Source organism: Desarmillaria tabescens (genome assembly GCF_030435595.1).
Source record: "Desarmillaria tabescens strain CCBAS 213 chromosome Unknown EV420scaffold_6, whole genome shotgun sequence".
In the NCBI taxonomy this organism is placed as follows: domain Eukaryota; kingdom Fungi; phylum Basidiomycota; class Agaricomycetes; order Agaricales; family Physalacriaceae; genus Desarmillaria; species Desarmillaria tabescens.
Genome location: NW_026848305.1, coordinates 1,109,434 through 1,126,784, shown reverse-complemented (window position 1 = coordinate 1,126,784; position 17,351 = coordinate 1,109,434). Strand labels below are relative to the sequence as shown.

General features: G+C 49.1%; 7 protein-coding genes across 7 annotated transcripts; 1 reads left to right on the top strand and 6 right to left on the bottom strand.

Moving 5' to 3' along the window:
- Positions 1-37: 37 nt before the first annotated feature.
- On the bottom strand, positions 38-1,681 carry EV420DRAFT_1517296 (Mur ligase). The gene has a single exon (XM_060471997.1). It carries the CDS (start codon positions 1,533-1,535, stop codon positions 150-152), a length of 1,386 nt encoding a protein of 461 aa, XP_060335750.1. The 5' UTR covers positions 1,536-1,681; the 3' UTR covers positions 38-149.
- EV420DRAFT_1517295 (uncharacterized protein) lies at positions 1,654-2,296 on the bottom strand. Its single transcript, XM_060471996.1, has 3 exons — positions 2,075-2,296; positions 1,936-2,043; positions 1,654-1,888 (listed from the first exon to the last, which is right to left on the bottom strand). Exons 1-3 carry the CDS (start codon positions 2,207-2,209, stop codon positions 1,844-1,846), a joined length of 288 nt encoding a protein of 95 aa, XP_060335749.1. The 5' UTR covers positions 2,210-2,296; the 3' UTR covers positions 1,654-1,843.
- A 2,300-nt stretch (positions 2,297-4,596) lies between these two features.
- EV420DRAFT_1263686 (glycoside hydrolase family 16 protein) lies at positions 4,597-6,785 on the bottom strand (the record flags this gene model as incomplete). The annotated part of the gene is made up of 7 exons (XM_060467187.1): positions 4,597-4,687; positions 4,735-4,907; positions 4,961-5,590; positions 5,638-5,759; positions 5,812-5,887; positions 5,940-6,530; positions 6,576-6,785. 7 exons carry the CDS (start codon positions 6,783-6,785, stop codon positions 4,597-4,599), a joined length of 1,893 nt encoding a protein of 630 aa, XP_060335748.1.
- Positions 6,786-6,856: 71 nt separating this feature from the next.
- EV420DRAFT_1054411 (short-chain dehydrogenase) lies at positions 6,857-8,173 on the bottom strand. Its single transcript, XM_060465550.1, has 5 exons — positions 7,838-8,173; positions 7,693-7,785; positions 7,374-7,641; positions 7,119-7,324; positions 6,857-7,067 (listed from the first exon to the last, which is right to left on the bottom strand). Exons 1-5 carry the CDS (start codon positions 8,038-8,040, stop codon positions 6,959-6,961), a joined length of 879 nt encoding a protein of 292 aa, XP_060335747.1. The 5' UTR covers positions 8,041-8,173; the 3' UTR covers positions 6,857-6,958.
- Positions 8,174-8,357: 184 nt separating this feature from the next.
- On the bottom strand, positions 8,358-9,520 carry EV420DRAFT_1638174 (uncharacterized protein; the record flags this gene model as incomplete). The annotated part of the gene is made up of 2 exons (XM_060476805.1): positions 8,358-9,381; positions 9,435-9,520. 2 exons carry the CDS (start codon positions 9,518-9,520, stop codon positions 8,358-8,360), a joined length of 1,110 nt encoding a protein of 369 aa, XP_060335746.1.
- Positions 9,521-10,074: 554 nt separating this feature from the next.
- On the top strand, positions 10,075-14,373 carry EV420DRAFT_1263469 (uncharacterized protein; the record flags this gene model as incomplete). The annotated part of the gene is made up of 23 exons (XM_060467176.1): positions 10,075-10,363; positions 10,411-10,583; positions 10,637-10,707; positions 10,758-10,819; positions 10,870-11,018; positions 11,062-11,256; positions 11,305-11,406; positions 11,463-11,514; positions 11,568-11,684; positions 11,733-11,795; positions 11,848-11,900; positions 11,954-12,069; positions 12,114-12,303; positions 12,355-12,573; positions 12,690-12,779; positions 12,829-12,903; positions 12,954-13,100; positions 13,150-13,233; positions 13,287-13,479; positions 13,514-13,608; positions 13,659-13,756; positions 13,822-14,026; positions 14,089-14,373. 23 exons carry the CDS (start codon positions 10,075-10,077, stop codon positions 14,371-14,373), a joined length of 3,123 nt encoding a protein of 1,040 aa, XP_060335745.1.
- A 113-nt stretch (positions 14,374-14,486) lies between these two features.
- Positions 14,487-17,337, bottom strand: EV420DRAFT_1054202 (polysaccharide lyase family 4 protein). Its single transcript, XM_060465548.1, has 15 exons — positions 16,785-17,337; positions 16,575-16,735; positions 16,306-16,524; positions 16,144-16,255; positions 15,995-16,091; positions 15,772-15,937; positions 15,690-15,724; positions 15,446-15,635; positions 15,362-15,396; positions 15,211-15,301; positions 15,111-15,159; positions 14,963-15,055; positions 14,879-14,903; positions 14,790-14,827; positions 14,487-14,730 (listed from the first exon to the last, which is right to left on the bottom strand). Exons 1-15 carry the CDS (start codon positions 16,900-16,902, stop codon positions 14,600-14,602), a joined length of 1,560 nt encoding a protein of 519 aa, XP_060335744.1. The 5' UTR covers positions 16,903-17,337; the 3' UTR covers positions 14,487-14,599.
- Positions 17,338-17,351: the final 14 nt, after the last annotated feature.

Sequence of the window (17,351 nt, the reverse complement as noted above, 5' to 3'; positions counted from 1 at the left end):
GTGCATGTACGCCGCCAACGGTGCGGTGAGTTCAGAGTGAAGCTGTCATCCTCCCAAAAAGGTAATGCATTACAATTATCGCTCATGATTATTTATGTAATTTCTGCCGCAGTACACGGCTCGGAATTCAGCTATGTATCTCTAAGGACTTAAATCCTCTTGAAGAGCCGATAAAAATCAGCGACAAGATACAAACTCCCGGCCAAAATAACCAGATCACTGCCACTCGACTCGCTCGCCCATTTTAGTGCGTCAAGCAGGCCGTATTCTGCGTCGCATATCGCATCGGGACATAGTGTCCGTACAGTCTCTTTCATCACCAGAGTATCCTCCACCTTTACCCAAGGCATGCCTTCTGGTGGTGAGAATGGCACAACGGCCACCCGAAAGAGAGACGGACCGGCAATGCTGAACAAAGGCGCCAGAGTTTCTCGAGGTGTTTTGGGGGGAGAATGAGAGAGGGCCAATATATAAGTGATGGTAGTGGGTTGTTCCGTGGACTTCAATGAAGAGACAAGATATGTCAAATACCTAGCCAGACATTCCGAAGACGCAGGATTGTGCGCCCCGTCTACCAGTACTGGTAGCTCTCGCCCATCAAGATTGACAGAGTGAAAAGAGAGTCTTCCCGGCCACTCTGTCTGTTTGATGCCTCGGACAATAGCTGCCGGGGTGAGACGATCTCGGACAATCGAATACTGGGAGATGAGAGCATCCACGACTCCCAAGGCCAATCCTAGATTTTGGAGTTGGTGGTCACCGTGAAGAGGTAGACAAGCAAGAATGTCTTGTGATAGGGCAGGAAGATAAGCTTGAACAGGCGAGGGAGGAGGTGAGTGCCATGCCGGCGAAATTGAAAAGGAAGGTGGTTCTGGTCCATCTACAGACGCATTCCATGGACGAGCAGATACTGGAAGCGCATTGAAGAAAATTCCCTGGACAGAAGCCACCACCTCCCTGGCTACCCCTTCAACTTCACCGTGTACCTGGTACCCCAAAACAAAAGGTTTCCCCTTCCTGGCAATAGCCGCTTTCTCTTTTGCAATAGCGGAAACGGTCGTTCCCAGAAATGCCTGATGGTCCAAATCAACGGCAGCCAAGGCCGATAGAAGTATGCACTCGTCAGGGATGATATTGGTAGCATCCAGACGGCCGCCCATCCCCACTTCCAAGACCACGAAATCGACTTTCGCCTGCTCAAAAATGATGAGCGCCGTTAAAGTGAGCTTTTCGAAGCTGCTGATGGGTAAACCATGCTCCTTGGAGGTGATCTCGACCAGTGTGTCGGCGACAGAATATACCTCTGGGGTAACTGCTCTGCCATCGATGACGATAGAATCATACACAGAGAGTAAATGGGGACTATTGAAACGGCCAACGGATGAAGGGGGATCAGAAGCGCTCAAAATCGAGGAAACGAAGGCCGCCACGCTACCCTTTCCGTTTGTTCCAGCAACATGGATTGTGGGCCGAGTGTAAGGCGGCAGATGGTGAGAGAGATCTCTTATCCGGTCAAGAGTCAAGTCAATAGACATGGATTGGACATGGAGGTGATCAGGAAAATCATTTGGGTCGTCAACCGGACCGGTGCTATCCGGGTCTACGATGAAATTCCAAGTCACGATCGCGACTGGCCTCCACTTTCGAGCACGTTTTTTTTAACTCTATATTTCGAAACCGCAACCCGTAATCTACGTACAGAGACGCGGCGGCGCTTGCTCGTAGCCATCCCCAGTAGCTACTGAAGGTACACGGAGGGATTTTCAGACCTTTAACGGTATAGGTTTCTCGTGTCTTCATGTGTTGAGTCCTTGGTACCCAGGGGGGTCGACGCCACCATAACTTAGGCTATGGGGCACGGGTGCATGGAGCGAGTTCCTTCGTTGTTCTCGGAGTCTGTCGGCATTTCCATCCTCCCTCTACTACTTTTCAAACTCCAGGATCTTCCCCTCGCTCCAGGTCCTGATCTCCCTGCCAGTCTTCAAGCGTAATTTCTTCTTCATCCAATGTGGGTGGTATGGGCGGCCGTTTGGGGGTGCCGGTCTTCATAAATGCACCTGATTTCTCCAGGAACGGATGCCAGGGCTTCTATGCCCTCTTTCGTCCCTAAGATGTCTGGCAAGTATAGGTCCCTGGAGACTTTGCGGAGCCCGTCTCGGTGTCCATTGTATCGGGGGCATTCGCGGATGATGTGGTCTCGTGTTTCCATAGGCTCTCCACAGGGACACTGAATGCCTTCGTGTGGGACGAAGCAACTGTAGTACTCTCCTGAGAAGTAATGACCAGTTCGACACTGAACTAGGCGACTGAAGACATCGCGTTTGCCGTGGAGATGGCGGGTGCTATAGGTGTAAAGAAGCCGGTTTTGGGGCTGTTTTTCCACGCCCTTGTCCAGTCTCTTTTCAGCTTCTCCTTTGAGCTTCGGAGAGCGTTTGATTGCGACTTTTGCTTCGAGCTCCACCGCCTCCTTGGCTAGCCTTAGCTCGTCAGCTCTTTCGTTCCCCTGGGTCCCAGTGTGACCCGGTGCCCAGGCCAATCCACTCTGCGGTCTTAAGCTTCATCCTCTAAGAACTCGTGTATCCTCTTGTTGAATATGATACAAAATGACTGCCCTGGTTTGGAGCTCCTATCGAAGGCTGCGCCAACTGCGGACGTGTTATCTGCAAAGAAGTGAACGTGTGTGATCTCGGGGTGGGTGGAGTAGTACTTAACTGCTGCCATTGCGGCCCCCATAGTAAGCGCCGCAAGTTCGCCATCGTACACCTCCGCATGTAATCCAAGTCCCATTTTTTGGGTAAATACCTCTACCCCATTCTGGTACCCCACAACACCTGCCCCCACTCCACGGACGCGGTGTAGTGGCCGTAGCGAGCCATCCGTATAGATCAGCAGGTGGTTTGTCGAGCACTCACGGTGAACCAAAATCTGTACCCCGTATAAAGACTCAATGGAAGGCGTAAAGTTGGCTCAGGTGATAATAGCTAGCTAATAGGTAGGATAGAACTGTCGGAGCGAAATGAAAATCAGAAGATGCTGCGACACCTTACTGCCTTCCTACCATTCAACACAAGACTTAGCTGCGGAATGGCTTTACGGTGAAAAAAAACTCACGGGTTGTCACTTATGATTTACCCCATCGCTTAAGCGGTCTCTGTAAAGAAATGACTTCAAACATAGCCCGTGATGCAACTATGCCCGAGCGATTGGCCGCAAAAGAGGGAGAAATTTCCCCGGAAATGTGGACCATGAGTGGACCAACCCCGCATTAGGTGGTGTTACCCCAGCAGGAAGCAGCAGTTCCTTGGCGAACTCTCTTCATTAAACACCTCTCAGGTACGCGGCAGGATCAATGTGGTGGCGGTTGTACATAGGAAGACAGTGACTCCAATTTAGCGGTACCGTGGGAGCTGCGAGACCGCGTGGAATCCGGTGCTGGGTGCATGACGAATACCGTCTACAGCCGTCGTACACACTCGAAGAAAGCGGACTTTACCCTTCACATATGTTAATGGACCCACCTGATCGTCTTTACTTGTGGGACGGTACGCAAGCAGAGTCAGGCAGGCAGGGCTCCTGGAATCAGAATCGCGTAGAACATAGCCGGCAGTTCCATTGTAGAAGATTTGGATACACAGCCATTGAACATGTTCAAACTCGTTTACAAGTCCACTACTATATGCCGACACACCCGAAGAAACCGGGTTACCGAGAACGTTACTGAAACAAAGAGGGGCGTAGGACGCCCGAAGTCCAGAAAAGTTCAGACTATCGCACCTTAGTAAAGACTTGGAAATAGAATCGCAAAGGGTTGTAGAAGAACCTCGCGAGCCCAGAGCGTCTGTTGGCGACAGAAGAACTCGTACTAGTAACCAGACAACCCTTGTTTAGTCCTCAAAGAGGTATAATAATGGCGCTAAGGTAGACGACTGTAGATGTAGGTGTGACTGCCGTTCCAGACGCCTGCAACGCTGCCGCAAGCATTGCATTCAACAAGTTTGGTGCATAATACCTGACACGAAGATTTGACAGAATCCAGCCAAAGGATGGGTTCGAACTAGACCCTTTGAAACTCGATGATAGTCATCGAAACTTCTGGATGCCACACTTGATCAACTGTCACGTTGTGGGGTCCAGTCTACGTAAAGGACGAGAAATAATTTAACCTACGATGTCGATGTCTTGAATTTAGGCAAGGACAAGAGGTTGATAACACACCTCGACGTGAGTCGGACCAGAATATGTGTTTTCAAAGTCTGTAAAATTTGATTGACTCGAGCATATCAGCAATATTAATCAGACCTCTAAAAAATCCAAAGGAATGTATGTATAATGCCAGTGTCCGAAAGCTTATAACTTTACTAAGGATAATCAAACATGGAAAATAAATATATAGGTCCTTAACCTGTGGTGCGTCAAGTACAGCGGAGGCGTCATGAAGCCCGGCATCGCGTGGGTTGTCGGATCGTGAATAGCTATGTAGTATAACAGGTCATTATGCAAAGTTCGTCTTGTGCTTCGGCCGAAATGTTGCGGTATAGATATAGTTGTGGGAGTGGCATGTTGATATGGCATCGATGACGAAGGAGCGTCGGATTTTTAACAACCGTTATACTTAGAATTGCGGGGGAAGTCGAATCCAGCCGCTGACCATGTTGTCCAGTTGGGATTCGTGTAGGCCTCGATATGGCTAGAAGACGATAAGTAGAGGACCCCAGAGATTTGACAAGCACATACTTGTTGATATAATCCTGTGTAGGCCGTGTTGGAGGATTGCATGTCACAGCATTCTTCGTCCCTGCACGCTGGTATACCCGCACATAGTCGATATACATCTTTGCTGGGAAGACCAAGTGCTTGTAGTCCGCGGCCTGGAAATCTGGTGACATTCCCAAATTGAGCAGCAAGTACTTCCAAAGAGCGTCAGTTCCGCTGGTCATGGGAAATAGTCTGAAACGCTTACCATCGGCTCCTCAGGTATGAGGCGCTGACTAACTTCTACGGTTGCATCGGGCCCAATGGCAGCAGAAGTAATCTTCCAGGATTCTACGCCTCCACTATACCATTGTATGTAGCCATCGTCCCGGTTGTTAGGATCCGACCACCACTCATACCCGTATGTCCCGTACGCTACATCGTTGTAATGCGTGGGATCAATAAGGGTCAAAGCGGAAACGGCCTGTTGGTACGTTCCACCTTTGTACGTGTTAAAAGTGGTGATCGTATCATCCGTGACGACGATAGCCGGCGTGGTGTTAACAAAGTTATACTGATAGCTGAACGGCGCAATCTGGAAACTTTGTGACACCTCTCCTTGAAATATGTCGACGTCAATTTGATGTTCGAGGATATCGATTTCGGGAACCCCACGACCGACATCTACGCTTGGACCTGGATGGTCGCCTCCACTGCACGTGCAGGCAGACACTCGTTGGCCGGGCAGATAACTAAGAGTTCCCCCAAAACTAGAACCCGTAAGGGCAGCAGCGGGCGAGCCATCTGCAGTTGTTTGGTTCGGGAAGGTTCCGAGGTCGCATGAATCGTAACTATAAGGCCACATGCCTTCTGTCGTGGCGCCATAGCCTGCCCGACCCTAATATATATTATTAACATGAGACGTAAAATAGTCAGGAGCCGCACCAAGTTGCCCATGGACCATGCACCTGGCCAGAAACCGGGGACTGTCGAGCTTCCCGGCATACTAACGGAAACCTCGACGTAGCCTGTCATGAAGCAAAACTTGTTCCACGAAGTAATCATGCCTAAAATGTTGTCAGTAATATGTTCAGATCCTCAAGTGAACTGGCGACTCACCACTTTTGAAATTGAGATCATGGACATCCTCCATGGTGATAGTCAATACAAGTTTACCGTTTTCGGTAATGGCGGCCTGCAAAGATCACTATCAGTCTTCAAATTTTTGGGCATTTGGGGGTACCTACACTGGGATCATACCACTCAAGGTCTCCCGTAGGCCAGTAATGAAAATCGACTGCTTCCCAATACGGATCATCGCCGGGGTAAAATGTCCGTCCATCTGTGTTAAACTCGTCACTGAAGACGAGGTTGTACTTCTTGCCATCCTGGCCTGTACGTGTATAGGCATCTGAAGGAGTGTCACTGTCGATGAGGGAAGGAAGGCCGGGAAGGTCGGGTATCTGCCCTGAACCATTGATCCCACCGAGGTTGAACCCTGAGGTCGTGACAGTGTTTCTGCTGTAAAAGACGATGACCGGGTATCCAGCGAAGAGCGTGATGAGCCCAACAACAAGGATAAAAAGAGCACCGGCGTTCAGCCAGCCCCTCGCAGAGAAGAGGGTAAATGAGCGGTCCATTTGAGCGTCACGAACAGGATCCGGATTGTGGAGGGCATCGTCGAGATCAGGATCCTTATCCCAGAGATACTGAGGGACAGTCGATGTGTTGGAAGAAAACGCTTTTTCTCCATTACTTCCCGTGGTTGATGAGACTTCGGAAGGCGCTGCACTAAACCGTGAGCCGTTGTACAGAGTATCGCGGTTCAAGGGATTGTACTACAAAACATGAGCGGTAAAAAGAAGATAAAACATGGTACACACGGAATAAGGCCCATATCCTGCACCGATTGCACCGCTGGCGACGCCTTGTGCAATGGAACCCCTGCCTTGCTGTATGCTTGAGGTCGAGGCAGGCGGTCGCGGACCTGGTGACAACGGTGGAGCGGGCATTCCAGTACGAGGACTCTGGGGAACGGCAGCGTATTCTTGAGGACTTGTCTGTGGTGCTCGCCGGGCAGAATTCTGGGCCATGGCAGTGAGTGACAGAAATTAGCGCTTATGGTTTTTTCTCACACTGCTCCTTTCACAGCCACTGCCGGTGACGCAACTAATTGACAGGCCGACCATAGGCCGCGCAGTCAAGCATTGACTTGTTGTCTCGACAACATGATGAATCAAAATATTTTGATGAACTGTCTACACCGTTATGGGTTCACTGCAAGATATCCTCCATCGATGACTATTTCTTGCCCAGTGGCGTAGCATCCAGATGGTGACGCCAGGTATACTGCTGTTCCCGCCATCTCCTCCCCGCTTCGCTCGCCAATCAGTGATCTGCAGATGCCAGAGTGTATATACACTTACCTTCCTGCCCTCCGAGCAGGCACCGGAAGGATGCCTCTACCCGTCGCATCGACATCTTCTGGCCCAATGACGGTCTTGGTCATCTCGGATTCATATACCCCAGGTGCAATCGCGTTAACTCGAACCGGTATACCTTTCAAAGCAAACTCTGTAGCCAACATCTTGGTTAAATGTGAAACGGCGGATTTTGAGGTGTTGTATGCAAACTGTCCACATGTGAGTACGCGCCTCATGTTGCTCGGCACAAGGACTGACATGTTGCTGAGCCAGCTTTGTAATGGCACTTATACTCGTTATGTTTATGACACTTGATGTGTATCCAGCTTGATCCTTCGTTCCCTTCTCCAGCAATCCAAGGAAGGCCATCGTCACAAAGTAGATTGAATATACGTTGATAGCGAAAACGTCGGCCCACCCTTCTTCCGGTTCGGTGAACAACGCTTGGCCTAATGTTTCCGCATCTTTATGCTGTGGAGACGTCAGGTCGTTAAACCAGAGAGACATAGGCCCGGCCTGTCCTGCACTGCATGCAAACGTCATTCCTGTCTTCTATATGTCACAAAGCATCACACACTTATTGACCAAAATATGCAGTTTACCCTCCTTCTCTTCTATGACCTTCTTTGCTTCTAAGATACTCGCTTTGACAGTCACGTCCATCGGCAGTCTGCGGCCTGGGTAGTCAGTAATCAGTTATTGAAGAGAGCAAGGTCACATACGCAACTACTTCACCCTTGATGGTGCCACTGTTGACGACCCCCTCAAGTACGTCTTTCCGTCGTCCAGTAATATATACTTTTGCCCCATTTTCAGCAAGTCCGCGCGCGATCATAAGTCCAATTCCTGTTCCGCCACCAGTAACCAGAGCTACCAGCCCGCTGAGATTGTATAGACTCTTGAGGGAATAAGACGATTCGGACATGATTCAGTGCAGGCTACGGTGCAGGGCGAATTTCTTTGTGCAGGTGGCCGCTTCATTGCATCATAAGACCGATAATAGCGCGAAGATTGTGTGCTTTACTTATCTGGCAGACTTCATCAGATTTATGTTATTTCATTATCCCGGAACAACCTCCTCGATCAGCGGCCGATCAGACAGTTCATTATACTGGCCCACTGGGAGCTGTTGCCGTTAGAGTTTAACGTTTATAGTCCGTTCAATACACGACAATCTTGTATCTACATCTGATATTCGTGGTCAGCAACCCGACGGCATTGTATGCAATGGAGACTCACAAATTATGAATATATAGGGTTGCGCCAACCATTGTCACAGTATATCTCTTGTAGACTTGTCGGTACAGTATATAACCGACGAAATAGAGGAAGGGTAGCATAAGGTTTCTGTCGATAGTTTGTGTCACATAGATAGAGATATCTAAGATTCGGCGTGTGAAATTTAGCTGCCAAGTACGAGAGTTCAAGCGGAATATCTCCGCCCTCAACCCGCAGATGTAGAGAGGACAGAGAGAGCAGAGAGATCTGGCGGCCATGGGAGGGACTATACAATGTCGGCTGGATGAAACGATGCGCTTTCTTAGGAAAGAGAATATACAACTCCACCAGCCGGTACGAGACCCGTAACATGGATGTGATTTCCCTAACAGCTTGAGGCCCCGACGTGAAGCCATGGTGTGTGTAGTGCAGGGATGTAAGGTTCTGAAACAACGAAGGAAGCCATGTCAAACGAATACCATCGATCGTTACTCGACGAAGACGGGGAGCAACGCCCGAAAAGAGAGTAAACTCTTTGGTATCGTCATTCATGGGATACACAAGCATCAACTCTTCCAAAGACATTGCCTGGACCCCGCTAGCAGAGCAGCACTCTGATAAGGCAGCATTCCACACAAAGGGGGAATAATGGTCGAAAAACATCTCCAGAGTCCGCCACCGATGGATATAAGGCAAAACTAGGTACATCCTCCATTGGACCGAGTCGGAATCCATGAACATGGATCCTGTTGCAGGAACTAGGCGCAATGTGATGTCGAGCGAACAAGCTCTCGCTCTCCTCATTCTTTCCCGCCACATCGTTTCGCGAAAGTCGATGTCGATACATCTCCACATGCGAGGTGTGCGCAGCGCGATTAATCGCCATGCTGAGCACACATGCGATACCACCACGGGTAACATGGTGTCGGTTCGGGAGCCCAGGGTGAAGATGCGAGCTAGAATCTCTGCAGGAAGGCGGAATATGGGATGGTAAACGACACATGGCGGAGTTGGAGATGACTTCCGCCTTGCCTGGATGCGCGACGACCTGGGGTAACATTCCTCAGATATCCCGGAGCATATAGATACCGAACAACTCACGACGATGAGAGAATTGATTTGACGGAATCAAATATTGACACAGAGTTCCGCTCCTTGGCGCGCGTTCTAAATATTGGCAGGCCCATGGTTGATCGGAGGGCGCACGGTGGGAAGATTTAAGACGTGGGCTGCATTTTATGTGAGTCTGGTTTATGAAACAGACATAATAACGTTCCTCGGCGAAGACCCATTGCGGCAACAAAGAGAGAACCATGGTTTCAGTTGGTATGGACAGCATGACTGTCAGGTCCCCGGGATGTCGAAATACTGGACTATACAATTCTGGAAAGAAGGGCTGAGCAGGGGCTTCACATGGCCTCGCATGAGAGAATTAGGAGATAACGCGACGACGAAAATGGGCTAACAATTAATTTGTGACGGTATTGCGCCGTACTAGCAATGGCGTCACCGGTCAGGCGCATGGTCAGGGTCGGTTTCACGAACAAGGATATTTCGTCCCCAGCGAGAGATTCTGCACTTGGAGAAGCGCTCAGTCCGACAGATAGAAGACTTTTATAGGAACCGAGGAGAGAATGAGCAAAACTTTGACAAAAGAGAGATCCATGGAAGATGGTGGCAGTAGCAAATAAAGAGGAGCTCTTGGCCACGTGCTCGCTCATTGGCCTCAACACCGTCTATCATGAACGAGGCTCAGACCTTGGACGCGCTCGCCAATGTCCTCAACGATATATCTGAAAAGCCGTACGATTTTTCTCTTCATGTTAAGCACATCAATATTGCCCGCTCTTTGGAGGGCATGGAATCCGAATTCCAGTCGGCAATCGAGATGATGTCCAATTTCTACTCAGTCGGAGGCGACCTCTGGCTGGAACTTATCGAATACAAGAAGGCATCTTTGGATTTGGGTACCGTGGATGGTGTAGCAGAGCTCTTGGCGGTGTACGAGCGTGCAGAATCCGACTATACATGTGCGTGCTGTTCATCTTCTCCGGTTCTTGTGATTCACATTGTACAGCAATACCTCTCCTGAAAGGCCACATCGAATTCGTCTTGGAACAATACGCACGATATTGTGGCAGTGAGGCTACAGAGTCAAAGCCTGATACATTCGGCGAACTCTTCTCGGAAGACTGGACCCGTACGACACTGTCCGACGTCGTGAAGAAGGGCCAAGGCCACATAACGCAGGTGTGCACTATGACGAGCTAAGCGATTGTATGCGTTGCTCATTCAGATGTCAGAGCCATGTATTATGGGATATGCAGCGCGACTGGGAGCTCGAAATGTTGGAGGCTAAGTCAGGCTCAGACAGGTAACTGAACTAGCCCGATACCCACTTTGTGGCTGAATCGTACGAAATAGGATCGAAGCTGCTGAACAAGTGCAACGCTTCCTCCTTGAGCGCCTACGGCAGCCTCATTCAAGTGAATCAATTGCTACCATTTCTCTCTGTATACCTAACATTAGTTGGTAGACTCTGATGATACATTCCAAACATACTCCTCGTTCACTACGAATCACAAGCCACCGCAGGAGTATGAACCGCTTCTCATCGCTGCTACCAAAATTCGCTCACAAGCCGTCAAGTCCTTTCAACGACGGGAAGCCATGGAAACTGCATTGGTATGTCCTCGCTTTAGCCAACATTGAAGCTAACATGCTCCAGGTCCAGTCCAATTTCTCTCTGGAGAGCTATGCGAGCTATGTTGCTTATGAAAACAGAGCTAGATATCCGGAGTTACTGGTAATGGGTGGCCTTTACGAGCGGGCCATCGCAGAAGCTGCAAAGCGGAAGTTTGCTGGTGAGGCAGGCGCCGAAGATGCTTTGAGGTCATTTTGGATTGGTTATTGTGACGCGGTGGTATGCAAGTTGCATTGGTAATTCCTTTATTCTCTAATCTTTTATCAGAGAACGCTTGGCGACGAATCAAGTGAATTGCAAGTTTTGCGTAGAGCCATTAGAAGTGCTCCAGCCTCCGGAGATGTGTGGGCTCGAAATATCCGTTACTTGGTCAGTAGTAACATCGATCAGTGCTGTCTGCATCTGACTTACAAACTTGCTACCAGGAGCGTACATCAGACTCAGCGGACAGTTCGAGCACAGCAGAATCTGTGTCTGGTGCGTTATTATAGTTAAAAATTCTCCCACGGCGGTGCTTAAAGCAGCCCTAGAAATGTATAATACGGCCCTAGGCACGAATTTGCTCCAGTCGGAGGTCGAACAGATAATTCCGGTTGTCTTGGCTCGGGCGGGTTTCGAAAAACGCATGTTTGAAGCTGGTGATGGCGGTTAGTGATTACCCATTTGTCTTGGGTCAGATCTTTGACACCTTGTAGATGACGAAACGTTCGCCACTCTTATAGCAATCTTGGAAAGTGGAATTGATATGGTACGGAAAGGTAAAAACAAATTGCAGAACTGTTTCCTCTGATCTTCTGATTAGCTTTGCAGCAAACAGCAACGGCGATCAGTGGTTGCGGCTTGAAAAATATCTTTCTGAGATTGTAAGCGCTTGTCTACCTCTGATCTTTGACTGAATATACATTCTTCCCTACAGTATCGCGTTGCAGGATTGGTGGACAACTTAATAAAGCTTTGGCAGACGACTGCGAAGCACTATAAAACCAGTTACATGGCATGCACATTGTACACCGACTGCACTCATGTGGGTGTGTTTCACAGATTATCATTGACGATAGTAATACGCATTTCAACAGAAAAAATGACCGCGCCGATGACGCCCGCAAGGTGTTTCAGGAGGTGCACAGGAAACAATTTGACTGGCCGGAAGCCATATGGGACGCTTGGGTAACGTTTGAACATTTTCATGGAACAGTTGAAGAGATCAATTCTGCAATGGATAACATTGAAACAATCCGGCTTCAAGTAAACGCTCGGCGGGCCAAAGTCAGTACTCCTCTATGTCACATGTGTATATGATGCTGACCAGAGCGAAAGGAAGCTGAAAAGGCTTCGCGGCAATATGCACAGATGGCCGCGGAGCAGTTGGTGACTGAAGTCGCGACTGTACAGCAGCAGCAGCATGATGGCGCTAATGAGAATGCCATGGAGGTTGAGTCTGTGCCATCAGCCAACATCGCCGAGAGGGGCACTAAAAGACGGTCGGAAGATGATGACGCAGGTGCAGCGCCCAAAAGAGCGAAGACAGGTACTGTAGTGTTAGTGCTCACGAATCCAAACACTGAAGGAACTGATAATCGTTGCAAGAGCAAAACACAGCCCCACTGAAAAGGTAAGCGCACCAGTAGACACTGACAGCATGTTGCTGATAGGCTCCTAGGGACAGGGAAAATTGCACCGTTTTCGTTGCAGATCTCCCTTCAAATGTAAATGAGGACGATTTGCGTGCAGTTTTCCAAGATGTGCATTCATTTCTTACGTCCGACGGCGTACCGCTGACTGAATGCTTAGTGCGGAACTATCAGAGCCATCAAAATCTCACCGATGCCAGAGGGCCATGTTGCTACTGTTGAATTTGCAGAGAGGGTAAGAGATGCTGACCCCTGTGGCCCGGCGTGTTCTAATCTTTGATCTAGGAATGCATACCGGCAGCGTTGACCAAGGACAAGAAGCGAATTCACCAGCAGGAAATTGCTGTGCACCTTGCATGGCAGTCCACCCTGTATATTACCAACTTCCCCGAAAGCGCCGACGACGCGTACATTCGGAAACTTTTTGGCGAGGTGAGTAGGGCGGCCTTGACGGTAACCGCGTGATTCTAATACCGTGCAGTTCGGGGTTATCTTCGATGTTCGCTGGCCGAGTAAAAAGTTCAAAAATACCCGACGCTTCTGTTACGTTCAATACACCTCACCCGTAGTTGGCCGTCGTTTCCGTATCCATTCCTGATGCGCTAACGCCCTTCTTAGGCCGCCGCCCAGGCCGCCCTCTCGCTTCATGGAAAAGAGCTTGAACCGCATCAGTCGCTCAGCGTCCTAATTTCAAATCCTGAAAGGAAGAAAGACAGGACGGACCATGACGCTGATAACAAGGAGATATATGTTGCAGGACTGAATAAGATGACGTCTTCCGATGATCTTCGCAAACTCTTTGAACAGGCAAGTCTTGGCGCTGCTTAAACATTCACTAGCCTGAGTTTCTATTAAGCATGGTGAAGTGAAGGATGTTCGAATGGCCACCGACCAAAATGGCCAATGCAAAGGTTATGCTTTCGTTGAATACAAACTTGCTGTAAGTTTTCCACAGATCGATCTTTGGATCTATCCCTGACGTTGTTAAAGGAACACGCTACGGCGGCTTTGCAATTGAACAACTTCGAACTCAAAAAACGACACATCGCAGTAACGATGTCTGACCCCCGCGCCAAGGCTCGTCAACGGTAAATCTTCAATGACAGGGTCATTACTAGAGCCATTTAAAATAGCTAACAATAATCTCATATAGAAACAAGCCTGATGCGGACACGGACTCGGGTTTAGGAAGGCGCGCTGACGTGCGAAGCCGGTCCGTACGCATCCACAACCTTCCGCAGAATACGGAAACGCAAGAAGGGCTACTCCAACAAACAATTGAAAAGATCGTTGCGGTAGCTCGCGTTGAAGTCCTTGGTGACACGCGGGAGGCTGTCGTCGAGCTTGCCACTGCTGCGGTGCCTAATCTCATTTTCTACGCCACTCACTGATTCTGATGGTCCCTTTTCATGCAAAACAGGACGCAGGGAAACTTCTCCTGAGACCCGAGCCACTAGAATTCGGTGGAAAGGTGTTGAAGATTACTGAAGAAGCAGTAGGCAGGAAGTTTTCGGCGCGCAATGCCGCTTCTTCATCGGGTGGGATGTTTGTACCTCGGACGGCGACTTCGAGACCTAGAGCGGGTCTAGGGCACGCTAAAAAGCAGCCGGCCAAAGTGGCGTCGAGCTCTACTGCATCAAAGCCATCTGCTGCATCCGCCACTAGCAAAGGGCAAGACGATTTTAGATCTATGCTTGGAAACTAACTGAATACAAACTTTCGGGTTGATAACCGATACACCCATTATATCTCTTGTTATCTTACTCACTCCCGTGCGCAACTGCTATCGCACTGGAACAAAAGAAACCAAAGAAAGCTTAGTTGAGAGGGAAGCACTTCTTGGATTGTGGGTCGAACATGCACGTTTACGGTTAACAACCGAAGAAGCATAAATTTGGTCTCGGGCTACGCTAACATCATAGTACAGACCTTCAGAATAATTCCACCGAGTCGAAGACGACATTAGGGCTCAGGAAATCATCACCCGAGCTACCACTAATGATAGATATAGTGATGGTGTTGGTCGATGCTGTCAGTGTTCCATCAGGGATGGTATAGTCGTCTGCACAAAGGGCTTATCGTTAGCAAGTTCGATATCAAATTCTCAAGCAATGCACGCACAAACTTGATTGAGTCCGCGCCAGGTCCCACGGGTGACACTGCAGATTATAAGTCGGCATTTTTAACGCTCTGAGAAGTTCTCGTCTTACCCTCTCGAGTTCACGGCTGTTGGAGCTATAGGCAGTTGTCAATGCCGTGGATGGGGCGCACATGAATTAATAGAAGAAACTCACCTGAAGGGGCACTTGAGGTCCAACTATTCACCGTAATTTGTGGTCTTCCACCTGCGAACGCTTCTGTAGTACGTATGCGCAAAGTTCGCTCCCCTGGTATGGAAAAAATTGGCTTCCGATATTTATCAGATGTGTATACCCTTCTCACCAATTTCGGATGACGATGCAGTCCAGTTAATGGTAGTAGGATTGTTTACCTGTCAATAAGCTCAATCAGCATCAGACAACGATGTCACCGAGGTGCATACGTCTTTGAATTGAGCCATCGGGAAATCAGAGTCGGAGCTCGAGCCGATAGTGAATGTCACTGGGCCCCAGTCGCTCATTCTCGAATCAGACCTAGAAAATTTATGATCTGGGAATGTAGGGTTTGTTAGAGATGATCGGCCATGTACTCACGGATGCATTTTTTCAATGAGGTCGGCGTTCAAGAACTAGGTGAGGCGTTAGATTTCCTCATAGAGCTCAAAAAGACACACGTACACCGGATGGAGTGCCATCAACAGTACCAATGCTCCAAATAGTATCGGGGACATCAAGGGTGGATGTCAATTTCAAGGTGGTAGTTGACCCGGCTGTCACAGTGACACTGCCAGTTCCTGCGGCAAGCTCTCCTTGATAGAGCGTCGCCGTATATGTTCCAGGTTTCATGGAATCTCGTGAGAAAGATCCACTAAAAACGTCCTATTATTGATGAAAAGACGGCGTGAAGTGACAGTTAACGCACCTGGATGCTGATGTCCAGTATTGTGCATCGTCATTCTATAGCACATTAGGTCATAGTTAGGAACCTGCCTATTGGTACGTACACTGAATCCAATGGTCACGTCGACTCCAGACAAGGTTCCCGAGTAAGTGCCAGATACGGTGCCACGGTCCGAGGACGCTACGTAGCCCTCAAGACCAAGATCCTCCATGAAGCTCATGTCGAGGTCACCTGAAGGTGCTGACCCGCTTGTAATTACCAGGGCATATCTGGAAAGAAACGAGTTAGTGAGTGCGAATACCGCCGAAATGAGTGCCAAGCCCTACGGCCCGAAAAATCCGGTGCGATAGCTCTCCGTCTGTTCATGATTGGAATTCATGTAGAAATAGACTTCCTGTTGGGCGGATCCCTGGTTGTCGATATCTGAAGGACATTCAATAACGATAATGGCTTTCATAGAACAAAGAAAACAGACCTCGGAAGAATGGTCCACCAGATGACGTTTCATAGCCAACGCCTGGAATAACAACATACGCCCCGACACTATCTCCGGTTACACCATGAACTTGGTCCTCAATGAAGCGGATCTGCCACAACTATGACGTGAGCCGAATAAACTCATTCCAAGTACACGTACACTCGAATAAAACTTGGATCGTGTCTCTCCGTCCAACTCAAAGACGTCAGAGCCCTCGATGGCCGTCCCCCCATTTACTTCAGATTCTGGGGTTCCATTCGGGAGCTCATCCTTTGCCAAACGTGCGATGAACCGCAGTTCGCCAACCGACGGTTCCGCAGATGCGTACGTTCCAATATACAGGGTATTTTCACCTGACCGGACAATATAATAATGTTTCTGTAGGAAGCTTTAGCATAGAAAACTGACACGGAATTAAGGCGGCCTACGATGGTGTCAGTCTCGATTGTCACTACTGCGATGTCGTTGTCGACAGTTGAAGTGACAGTCGCGGACCCCAGGCCAGAACTAAGTTGGGTGAATTTTGAAGAATCTTGTAATTCCTTTCCGTTGTAGTCAAGGGAGATGATATCCCCGTTTGAAGTGTTGACTGTCACCAGGTGAGTTCCGTTCTGAAGAAAATAGAAAGGACTCCTCACTTGTTGTAACGAGGCCTCCTCCCGAATCGACTAGCATCTTAGTGCCCGACGTTGTGACACCAAAGGATGCAAAAGCGGATGAAACGCATCCCAACAAAACCAACGCTAGGAGCTTCATTTCTTCAGAAACAGTATGGGAAATGTATGAAATAATGGAAGGTCAGCCTTATATATGTGAACGGCGGTGGGACATCCTGGGGACATAAACAAACGGAAAAAGTTTGGTCGGACTATTTTCGCCAATGTTCAAAAATGTTTCCAGAGAACCCGACCAAACGATGCGGGGGAGCGGCATCGGTTGTCATACATACGTGTGCGGTATGTCTCCATTGGCCGCGACCATATCATCAGTGCTTGGGAGCATGAGAAAGGCAGAGGAACAAGGACGCCCAAGGTAGGAGCGGTCCGCCTGTTGCCGCGTTATGCTTACCTGAAGTGGAGTATCGAAGACTTGTTGCACACGATACAGCGATCACGATACCGCGTTCTGCTGCGTTGCAATAATCCGATAATTAGGCAGACTAGCACTCGTTCCGAGCGGTCCGCGAAGCCCATAATGCTTATTTT